This window comes from Amblyomma americanum, chromosome 3 (assembly GCF_052857255.1).
Source record: "Amblyomma americanum isolate KBUSLIRL-KWMA chromosome 3, ASM5285725v1, whole genome shotgun sequence".
Lineage (NCBI taxonomy): Eukaryota > Metazoa > Arthropoda > Arachnida > Ixodida > Ixodidae > Amblyomma > Amblyomma americanum.
Genome location: NC_135499.1, coordinates 188,690,846 through 188,702,493, shown reverse-complemented (window position 1 = coordinate 188,702,493; position 11,648 = coordinate 188,690,846). Strand labels below are relative to the sequence as shown.

Genomic DNA, 11,648 nt, shown 5'->3' with positions numbered 1-11,648 from the left:
TGCTGACATAACCAGACACGGCATACTCCCAACCACGCAGCGATTACGCGACATCGCCATCACTGCTTTCCACTCGCCGCGGCCGGATACAGCCTGCAATTTGGGTAGTCGGTTACAGAGGACACGACTTGGAAGCACTGAGATGTGTCACACCACCTCTGCGTGTCCCCCGTCGCTCTACGCGCTGCTTTCTAATCAAATTTTTCATTCGGTCGGCAGCCAGAATGTCTTGACGCGGCTGGCGAAGACGTGGTTTTATTCTGCCAATAAATGCAGTCGTCAATTCCATACTGACAATAAGAGTGTACTGCGTCAGTCACTAACCATTTGCACCACCGTCGCTTATTTCGGTGTTTTCTTTACATACTTAACGCAACAAGCCATTTTTTTTAAACACGAACTATGCATCCAGCTGCGCGGTGCCCGTTGGCTGCCTACGGAGTGGGCCGAGATATGGCGGACACGCGAGCGCCCGGGAACCACCGCTGAGGGGTCGCACTGTACGTGGCAAGATCTATGGATCTTTGGAGCCAGATAATATGTTCAATACCTCAATACTTTGAAATATAATGAGGAGCGATGCTGACAGCATTACCATACCGGACTCTATGCAACCAATAAGCAAAATAAGCAAAACGCGCATGTGCTCACTGTATGTTCCCAGGCATATGCAAGCAGCTGACGACGATTAATGATATATTTTATTCAGCCACATATTAAGATACTGTTTGGTTTAAGCAAATATGGCTTAAACAATAAAAATACGGGATAAACGTAAAACAATAAAACATCTAATACAGGAAAAAGAAATAAACGCCGCCTACTTTTGCGGGTAAAAACAATGACGCGTAAGGGCCGCTCACTCGCCCCTGTGCGTCTTCCCGTGCCTCAGCAAGTTCTCTTTGCGGTGGAAGGCGCGCCCGCACCGCTCGCACAGGTACCGTCTCTCCCCAGTGTGCGTGCGGTAGTGCCTCGACAGCGCATCGGCGCGGGCGAACTTCGAGCCGCAGTCCGTCCAGCCGCACTCGTACGGCTTCTCGCCGGTGTGCGACCGCAGGTGCGCCTCGAAGTGCCTGCGCTTGGTGTGGCGTCTGCCGCAACCAGGGTAGCCGCAGATGTGGACGGCACCCCCTTTCACGCGCGTCGTCCGCTGCTGTCCATCGGGCTCCCTTCCTTCGGGCACAGCCAGAGCTGCAGAGCTGCACGGGGGCCCTGTCTCCGGGTTGGGGGAGGAAATTGCGGAGCTGGCACACGGGCCCCCTGCTGACGAGCAAGAACGTGCCACCGTGTCCACGTGAGGAGGCGTCTCCTGCTTGATGTCATGCTGCTGCTGTCTCTGGAGGTCCTGACGCTCTTGATTATCATGCTCGGTCCTCATAGGCAAAAAATGTGTTGCCGGGACGTTGAGCTCGTACTGGCTGCCGTCGAGGAAGGGGTCCAGGCCCTCAGCCAGCTGACGATGGTCCGGGAACTGCAGGCAGTTTTTTTTTATTAGGGCACTTTACTGGCATACCAGCGCGCCGATTGAATAATGTAAAAATGTGAAAATTCCACTGCTCGTTACCTGACCTTTCATAAGAGGTGTACACTCTGTCATTATTTCTGACTAAGGAAACACGTGCGAGGATATTTTTTGCAAAATATGATCCGGCGTGCTCCAAGCAGGATAGGCGCATCGTAGTGATTCCTAACAAGGCCGCGCCGAAGGTGTCTATTGGATTAACAAAGTACCCAAGTTTCAAAAGAATTTGCTCCAAAATCATCGGACATCGCCAGAGCCGTCTTTAGATGTATTGATTCAGCGAGGACGAAATTAGGTTGGCGTTACAGAACCCCCCCCCCCCCCCCCCCCCCCGGGTGCATCAGGCTTTCGCATGTGTAAGCCAACTTGCTTTAAAGTGATAATAGCTTCATGAAGTAATATTGTGTAGTTTACTAATGAAAAAGTCTCAAAAGCTCGACGATGTTGCGATAAAAATATTTTTTGCAAAGAGCTGGGCCTCGTACAACTGCACACCCGCGCTTGTGAAAACATACAAGACAGAATGGTTTGTTTGGTGCTTCGGTAGCAATCGGCATGCAAAAACACATGCTACGAAGGCACGCCGTTTTTCATTTGCAGGCACTTGACGTTAGCGGGACACGTATCACGTTGCCCTATCAAGGGCCAAGAACAAGATATTGCTATCCATCGGAAGGTTAGACCATTCCATCAATGTGCTCAAACAGTATCGTACAATAAAATTACCTCACAATTAAAAGTGATGTCCAAGGAAGCTGGACTTGCATTTGCCACAGTGCATTCAAGGCACTCCTTAGAAATCATGACAACCTCATAGCAAACAGCAGACAATTTCAGGTAGCCGTAAATTGCAATGAAGGGAAGTATTCTCGCGAGCTCTGGCGTTTCGACGAAGCCAGCCAAAGATGGAGGCAGCCAAGCTGTGTTCAGCAAGAACACCCACCTGTCCGCTGGTTTCCAGATTCTGCGCATACGGGGGCGCAGCCAAGGGCCGAAACTCCAGCGGCGATCCCGCCGGCTGCAGTCCCGCGTCCAGGGCCATGCTGCCAGGGATGGAGTTCGTGCTCCCCAAACTTCCACTTCCCAGGTAGCCGATGGGCGCGTTGTGTCTCGCTTGCTGGGTTAATGACAGGAAAGAACCATTAAGCAACCTGGCCTCCTAAGCCGAGCCACATGATCTGCAGCAAGCGACCGCAATGTTCTTCACCGTTGTCTCAGTAGAAAACTAAGCTAGTGGGCTTAAGCATGCCATCACTGTTCTAAGGACATGATCTAAAAGAGAAGAATGAGACACTGGGTTTACTTCTTTCCACGGCGCATAAAGTTTTGCGGAACTCAATGATGCCGGTGTCTTGATTTAGACTTCAGAAATGCGCCAGTCCATAAAATGAGGAAAAGAGCATGGAGTGTAAAATTTGAATAGAAGAGTGCCCAACTATACGGCTTCAACCGGGTAAAAAAAATCAAATTCCTGGTTGAACATGACACTCACAAGTGCACGCCACGAAAATTGCAAATTGCTGTCGGCCACTAATCATTACACAAAATAATTCCTGTTTCGTCGTCACTTTTCAGAGATACTAAAATATAAGAGAAATCAGTGATAAATTACAGATATACCGGGTGTTTCAGCGAACACTTCCTAAAATTCCTGAAAATTGTGTTGTGTTGGGTTTAATGGAACATAAGCAGTCGAAATCAAGAGGAAGAAATGGGCTTGGGCAGGGCATGTGATGCGAAGACAACCTCTGGTCCTTAAGGGTAACGGAGGGGATTCCAAGAGAAGGCAAGCGAAGCAAGGGGCGGCAGAAGGTTAGGCGGGCGGAGGAGATTAAGAAGTTTGCAGGCAAAGGGTGGCCGCAGATGGCACTAGAGAGGGTTAAATGGATAGACATGGGATGGGCCTTTGCCCTTCAGTGAGCATAGACAGTCTGATGATGATGACGATGACGATGCTGCTGCTCCTGCTGCTGCTGATGATGATGATGAGGCAGGAGCAAGTGACCTACTATGTTAAAGAGGTCATGACATGGTCTACCAAAGAATCGTGCTTTTACGTTGAAGCTGCTAGCCACAACGTTATTATGTGTACTCAAAAAAGAAGTAGGGTTCTACGAGCGCATTCGAGCTAGAAATTGTAGGTTAAAGTTACCGCCTCTAAGCTCCGGCAGCTACGGCCATTTTGAACCAACCTGACTGACGACATAGACTTAAAGTGTACTAGAGTACACTTTAATAGACTGGCACGATTATCTGCCACAAAACTGGGTGCGCGCGCACGGCCGGCGCGGAGCAGAGTGCGCGTCTGCTCGAATTCCAAAGGCAGTTGTTGCGTTTGTCCCCCTCCAACTTCCCCACTGCACTTTAAGCATCAACAACGAACTCACTCCCCTACGCTCACTACCCGCAGTTAAGTCGTTCAGTCGCAATCAAGTACGTGACTGACAGTTTATGTCGTCACGAACCGCGAGTGTGCCAGTGTTGCCTGAGTTCCACACGGTTCAAGACATTTTTAAAATTTAATTAAAAGTTACTAGGTGCTCCAAACTAGCTCATATTATGTCCAGTTGCTCCGAGATGGATAGCGAACATCATGCAATCAACAGCTCTAGTCCCAAAAATGGTGGCCATACCTCTTAAACACGGGCACCTACCTCTCGGGACATCTAGCTGAGCGTGTGCAACGGCACAGACAGAGGCAGGAACGCCCGTGGCTGGCACTATATTGACAATAACTTATTTGTGATTTTGGGGGAAAGGAAATGGCGCAGATAACTGTCGCACTACTCGGCGGACACCTCCACCACGCAGTGGTGGAAGGGAGGAAGGTGGGTGTGAAAGAAGAGGTGCCCTAGTGGAGAGCTGGCTCCGGAATAATTTCGACCACCTGAAGATCGTTAATGTGCACTGACATCGCGCAGCACACGGACACCTTGTGCGTTTCGCTTCCATCGAAACGCAGTCACCTCGGTTGGGTTCGAACTCGAGTAGTTCAGTTCAGTAGCCGAGCGCTCTAACCACTGAGCCACTGCAGCAGGCTAGCAATACTGGCGGTTCTACCGCATGCGCGCAGCGAGAGTTGGATACGAGGAAGAGTATGGTGGTGGAAGAGTATGGTCTTCATCACTTGGAGCTAGTGGGTGCTCACAAGCTAAGTTGTCTACCCTCCTGAGTTCATAACATGGCCAAGTCAATAAAGTGTGAGCCTGTCCTTTCAGTGCACAGTTTACAGAGAACTTTCCTGTGACGCAGTGAAGCTCATCCGCCAATGTCAGCGCACGCAACACACTAAACAGAAATTTGACCCAGTGCATGTCTCATGTGAACATGATTTATGGCTTATGGAGTTTGACATCCCAAACAACTCAGGCTATCAGGGATGCCATAGTGGAAGGCTCCGAATCAGTTCGTCCACGTGGGGTTCTTAAACGTGCATTGCCATCGCACAGCACATGGGTCTCTAGCAGGTCGCCCCCATCAAAATGCGACTGCTGCGACCGGGATCGAACTCGCGTCTCTCAGGTCAGTAGTCGAGCGCCGTAGCCACTTTTCGCAAGCTGCTCTTACCACTCTCACTGGCTGCATGTAGCCTGGAAACGACATAAAAACGACATAACTTGATTTTCCCCAAAGAGCTAAGTATTCTAGCAGGCTTTGGCTACCGCGCCATACGGACAAAGCAGCAGCAAGCCGCTGTACTTTAAGCCTGGACTGCATGCATGTACGCGAAAACTCACGCGAACGCGACGGCGGCAAGCGACGAGCGACGCCGTCGCGCGAAGCAAAATGCATGTGTCGCTTGCCGTGTCGCTCGGATCTGCACCAACAGAAAATTTCGCTCGTCGCCCGGAAGTCCCCCACGCGACTGGCCAACCAGAGCCCCACAAAGCCGTTTCCGGTTTGTCTACCGTTTCGCACGGGTACATCTCACGAAACCCGCCCGTCGTCTTGGTCATCGCCACCGTCGATAAAATATTTGGTTTTGTAGCTGAGAGGCAGACCCGCATGATTTAAATAATTAAAACAATCTACTTGTTGGGCGCGGAGGGCTAACAGCATTTGGAGCGGGCTACGCGAGCGGGCGTACTGCAGGGAGAGATGCGTGCCGAGCCGCGGGTACCGGCGCTCGATCCACTGTGCCGCTGCGCTCCAACTGTGCAGAAACACTCGCGGCGCGCATTCTCACTCGTAAATTATAGTTTGCTCGCTTACAATCAAACTGCGGTGACAGTTTATGGGAGTGTTTTTACTAAGCCGGAGTGCACAGGCACCGAACGAAAGCACACCTCCCCCGTGAACCCGTGATGTGACTTCGTCTCCGCAAGCACGCCTTTGGCTATCTCCACTGCCGCTACACCGCTGCCGTAGAGGAAATATTCCTTTGGCCCTGACTATGAGGCACACTCACAAAATTTTAAGGGAGAGAACAGGTTACGGCCGTGTTTCTAAGCTTGAGTGCGCAAAGCACCGAGTCCGCTGCGCACGTCGCGGGTTCGCGTCGCCTGCCGCCTTCGCTTGCATGGAGGTTGCTCACAAGCTACGGAGCGAACGACAGCCGCCGCCGCCGCCGTCGCCTTCGCGTGAGTTTTCGCGTACATGGAGTCCAGGTGTTAACCACAAACACATACCTGTGCAAAGTGCCAGTTCTCTGAATACTGCGTCTCAGGCGCAAGCTGCTGATCATTCACCAAGCCCTCAAGCTGCTCGGCTGGTGACAAGAGGATCTCAAGCGGATGATGTGTGGGTTCCCCGTCCTGATCTCCGGGAGACCCCTCGCACGGGCAGGCCACACCGTGTTCATGAACCTCCTGCATTGAGACACAGGACCAAGTCATTAAAACCATGCCCTTTACTGAGCTTGGCCTGAAGGTGTAGTTTGCAGTGCTCGCCACTGCGGCACAGTGAATCTCATCCGCCAATGTCTGGGTATAATTCTGTTGCGTCTGCCACAGCAGGTAAGTTCGTGGACACTCACTAGTAGTCGAGGACTTCTGCTCTAAACTCACAGACAAAACAGTTCCGGGTTCCAATGAAAAGGCTATAAGAAAACATGCAAGCACGGCCCGCTGAAACAACACTAGCTGATTGTTTCACGAGGCAACGCGGAAATAATTCGTTCCCCCGAATCCACATTCCATAAATTTTGCCCATGACTGTACATTTTGCAAAGTGAGCATACATGCTTCGAAAATCGAACTGATCGCAATCATTCACTGCCAAAAGGAGCAAGATCAAGCGAGCCACCCGAATAAGTAGAAAGTTTCTGTGCTCTTAGCCCGAGCGCCTAGCTGACCGGACTGCCACTTCTCCACGTGGCGCAGAAAACTTCTGCGACGAGCAGCCTCTCCAACGAGAGGTTGGGTTCTAATGTGCGGCTGGGACATTTGCCATCGGGCGCGACTGGGTACCCGCCATCCTGTTGCGTCTCCTGCGTCCATAACTGCAGGATTAAGGTCATTGGGGGCTTTTGGCACACCGGAGACGTATTAGCGTAGATGTATACCGGTTTACAGGTCACCTTTTGAGCAGAAGTAGTGTCATGGGTGGTGACAGACGGAGCCACTGCGCAGGAAGCGTCCACTAAACCGGTATCTGTCTACGCTAATTCGTCTGCAGTGTGTTTAAAGTTGAGTCTGCCTGAAGCTATAGTTTGCAGTGCTTTCCACCGTGACGCATCGAATCCTAACCGTCGATGACTGGATCCGCAGACACGATCAAGTATATTATCGCCTTCCTGCGCCTATACGCAAGGGGGCAAAAAATACTCCTGCGAGAAAAGTTCTCATGGAAGCGAAATGCGAAAGCGCCGTGGATCGATTGTAGTATGCCTTGCCTCTACTAGGTCAAAAGTCATCAAATGCACTCTTCTGTACAGTGCACCTTCATGAGTCACACAGTAGCTCTGTTTGACAGAAATCTGATGCATTCCACATATTTGCCACGCTCATGTTGCAAAATAACGTAAACATCAAGGACGGGCACGACGAAGCAGACAAGCGCTACGTACACCAACTCGCCTAACTGTTACACAAAATTAACTGTTACACAAAATTAAGGAGAGTGCTCATGTTACCATTCACATCAACAAATCTGTGTGTGGGCAGAAGATTAAGTTCTCTCTTTTAAAAGTCCCGAACGCAAAAGAATCTCTTCGCACATTGTACCACTGAACAGGAAGAAGGCAAAATACATTCAAGGATAACACATATCGCAAACGAAACTCACCACAATCATTTACTGCCCAAATTTTGAGAACCACAAGAAGAATGGCCACTTTGAAGGTAGGAAGGTCTCAAAAAAGCCGCCTGAAGTGGTTAGAAAGATTCAGCGCTCACATCATGACCACCTACTCGTCCAGCCTCCCACGGCACCATCGGAGCAGGCATGGAACAGAACTGCAGCGGTGAGCCCGCAGACTCGCCGGCGTGCGACGACAGGTCCGGCTCCAGGAAGGCGGTCCCTGTTTCATCATCATGGGAAGTCTCCCGGCATCCGCCAGGAACACTTTGTTGCGCCCCCTGCGTCAAAAATCATTAGCACTGGTCACTCACACTCTGCTTGGCCTGCAGGTATAGAGTTTGCAAAGTTCTCCATCGTGACACCGTTAGTCTCATCTGCCGAGGTCTGCACACTTCTCTATGGTGCCTAGCGGAAAAGACAAGATCAAGCGCCCGATTACTTTCCTCTGTCTAAGGCCCTGTACTGAAGAAAGGCACAATCTTTCAGCCAACTTGCAAAAACTCACTGCCTCCTAAAGGACTGAATCATTAGTTCTGGTTCCTCACGGCGTGCCTGTCCTAAAGCTAGTTTGCAACGCTATCATCTGGACGCGCTAAATATAATCTGCCGATGTCTGCGCCCACTGCTGTGTAGTCTGCGGCACAGCAGAAAATATCAAGTACATGGTCACTTTCCTGTTCCTAATGTATTTTGTCACGCACGAGGAGACGCCAGGTGTCATTCCCACCGCCTCACACTAGTTTATACGAAAACAAAAAAAAAATGAAATAGCCACCGCGGGGGCTGAGTGATTATTGGGCTCGGCTGCTGGCCCGAAAGACGCGGGTTCGATGTCGGACACGGCGGTCGAATTTCGACGGAGGAGAAATTCTAGATGCTTGTCTAGTGTGCGATGTCAGTGTATGTTAAAGAACCCCAGAGGTCGAAATTTCCGGAGCCCTTCACTACGGCGTCTCTCATAGCCTGAGTCGCCTTGGGAAGTTAAACCCGCATAAACCATAAGCCAGAAAACAAAATGTAAAAACGCCGATGCCTTGATTTTATTGTTTCCCAGGAGACTCTAAAGTGCAGCTCTGTATAGCGCTTAGCCGCGGCGTAGCGTTGAGAGACGCAATTCTGATGCACAGCAAAACCCTCGAGTGCTTTGTTTACGCTCCTCTCTGTAAAAAAAATAAGTTTTAACACGATAGCGTTAAAGGCCCCGTCTTCCAGACAATCCAGTGTCGGCAATGAGAGCGAAAAATTAGGGGCATGGCTCTGGCAGGTGGTCTCTAAAGGGCAACCTGGGAGGCAGGTGGGCCACCTAGGCCACGTGACTTTGAGGCGTCATCACAACCTGCCCACCGTGGCAGGTGGCATCTGAATTATAGTGATTGGTGACTCGGGAAGCAAGATGGGTCCCACAAATCCCTCCGCTATGAGCACCTGCCATCGCAGGGCAGTGGCACATCGCTTAGCCGTTACACCACTGCGCCAAGAGGGGTATGAGGACTGCCATAAAACCTATGAATGTAACGCAGGAAACGACCCTTCGCAAAAATGGGAATTAATCCATTACGCTACCGCGTCAGGCGGGGTTTAAGTGCCCCTTCCCTTTTCTTTCTCCCGCAGTAATCTCTTGGAAGTGGGATCCATTCCACATCAACTCGAGCTCACTTCAAATTGTGATGTTGTCTGTCGTTAGCAATGAGCGTGCATCTAATCAAGCTGATGGCAGGTGTAGTACGTAGAGAGAGAGAGAGAGAAACTTTATTGTTGGAGAGGAAGTCGGGGCACGCCCCTGGGTCTCCGCACGACCCCACTGCACTCAAGGGTTTATGTCCCTAAGGTCCATAACGCTGGCAGCCCGACCGGTGGCGATTGTCGTAATGTTACAGAATTGCACTTGTCTGCTTAAGAGCAGAAAGCCTTTCCCTGTCCTTTGTCCCTTCGTTTTTCTTTCGCATTTTCTGTATTTTCATTCTTTTATTTTGTTTTGATATTTTTATTTATTTATTTCCCACTTTTTATCCCTCTGTGTTTATTTTATTTCTTTTTGATTTTTTATTTTCATCTTTCATTTTCTTTGTTTATGAACTGGTGCTAGATCGAATTTTACATTTTTATCTTATTTTACATACAACTTGTGATTCGCAGTTCATGCGGACAGCTTCCGTCCACGAACTTCCGTCTGCAACTTCCGTCCACGCCACTGATGAGCCAAGGAAGGCTTTCGCCTTAATAAGCCAGCAGGCAAAGCATTTATTACTTTTCGCTCGGCACAAGGAATGCATTACAGTTTGATCGCGCAAGTTGGCAGAGCAAAAAAGAAAATTGGCTTTGAGGAAAGAAAGGTGAGTTAGGTAGAAAGAGAAAGCAGAAAAAGGAACAGAGTGGCGCGCTACGCATGAAACGACTCAACTCACACGACTCACCAGCAGTGATGGCACGTCGCCCGGGGCCTGCTCGCTCTCGTCGGCAGTGACAGCGCTTCGCAGGAATTCCATGCGCTCAATGTGGACCCAGCGGTAGGTGAAGTGCCTTGTCGAACGTCTCCGGCTTTCCTTTCTCAGTTCCTTGGCGTACTGGTCGCGCAGCTCTTGGATCTTTTCCACCAAATCCGGCACTGCGGGAAGGGAGTTGAAAACTCATGACCCGGGTTCTGTCACTCCTTAGAGCAGTCCTTATTTCATTTTCTTAAGCTTCATTGCGGTGGCTTACATATCGCGGCCTAATACGTCACGTCGACTGAATATGTGCCCCAATCTAGCAATACTAAAAACAGCGTACAACGCGAAGAAAAACAGCTTCCGCGGCTGCTGCTCTGAGTTTAAGGCATCGTTATATTGCCGCGTGCCCATGGGATAGCAGACGACTAGGACAAAGTGGGCCTGTGGCCGATAATCGACACAGAATCGTAAAGTGTTCTGTCTTTTCTTCACCAGTACCACAGGCGAAGCCCACGGGCTGGTGGACGGTTAGACTACGTCGTCGGTAAGCATTTCTTGCACTTGGCATGGAAGGAAGTGTGAAGAAGGCTTGCGACAGTTGCACTGGCACAAGATCAGAAGCACGGCGGAGAAGAATGCACAAGAAGGCTGACTCGCCCACAGGCCCACATCGTCCTACTCGCCTGCTATCCCATGGGCACGCGAAATACATCCACACACGAAGGCCCGCGAGAATTGTACGATGTCGACAATTCGCGGAAAAGACCTTTCATTTTCCTCCTGTTAGCACTAATTACAGTGTTAATTGCATCGATGCATCATCATTACATTAATTCGAAAGGTAAACCGCCATTTTTCCCGTGGTTTGAGCGCGAAGTGACTTATGACGCGGGGCTATAAAACCTACATTCTTAGTCTACACGGAACACCAACTTCCGCACACTCATGCACATCCCCCCAAAAAAGTACGCCATTTGAGAGTGGGGCCCGCACATCCCATAACAAGACTTGCTCCGAGGACCGGGAGAACTGGCTGGCTCCGCCACCGGGGGCCGAATTCCTACTGCCACTCCTGGTACATTATGTCCGCGACGTGCTTTCCCTTTATGGCGCGTTCACACTTGGACATTCGGCGGCGAGAGGGAGCGGAATCCGCGGCCGCCGAAATGCTGTCTCGTTCACACTTCCCGGCCACCGCGTCGTCGCTGATCGTCTGTGTGTCGTCTGCTCACGGCGTACCCAGATGTGGCTAGAGGTTAATCGATGTTGTCTACATACCCAAACCGTATGCACGCTTGCGTACGCTAAATGCAGCTATTTTGTCGGACGTTACGCCATTTCTAATAATAATAATTGGTTTTTGGTGGAAAGGAAATGGCGCAGTATCTGTCTCATATATCGTTGGACACCTGAACCGCGCCGTAAGGGAAGGGATAAAGGAGGGAGTGAAAGAAGAA

At 50.4% G+C, this 11,648-nt stretch overlaps 1 protein-coding gene across 1 annotated transcript; it reads right to left on the bottom strand.

Moving 5' to 3' along the window:
- Positions 1–779: 779 nt before the first annotated feature.
- On the bottom strand, positions 780–2,503 carry LOC144123543 (uncharacterized). Its single transcript, XM_077656360.1, has 2 exons — positions 2,466–2,503; positions 780–1,471 (listed from the first exon to the last, which is right to left on the bottom strand). The coding sequence occupies exon 2, from the start codon at positions 1,376–1,378 to the stop codon at positions 860–862; it is 519 nt and encodes a 172-aa protein (XP_077512486.1). The 5' UTR covers positions 1,379–1,471; positions 2,466–2,503; the 3' UTR covers positions 780–859.
- Between the last annotated feature and the right edge of the window lie 9,145 nt (positions 2,504–11,648).

Excerpts from the sequence above, each read along its gene's own strand:
- LOC144123543 (XM_077656360.1), bottom strand. The coding sequence starts at position 1,378 with ATGAGGACCGAGCATGATAATCAAGAGCGTCAGGACCTCCAGAGACAG.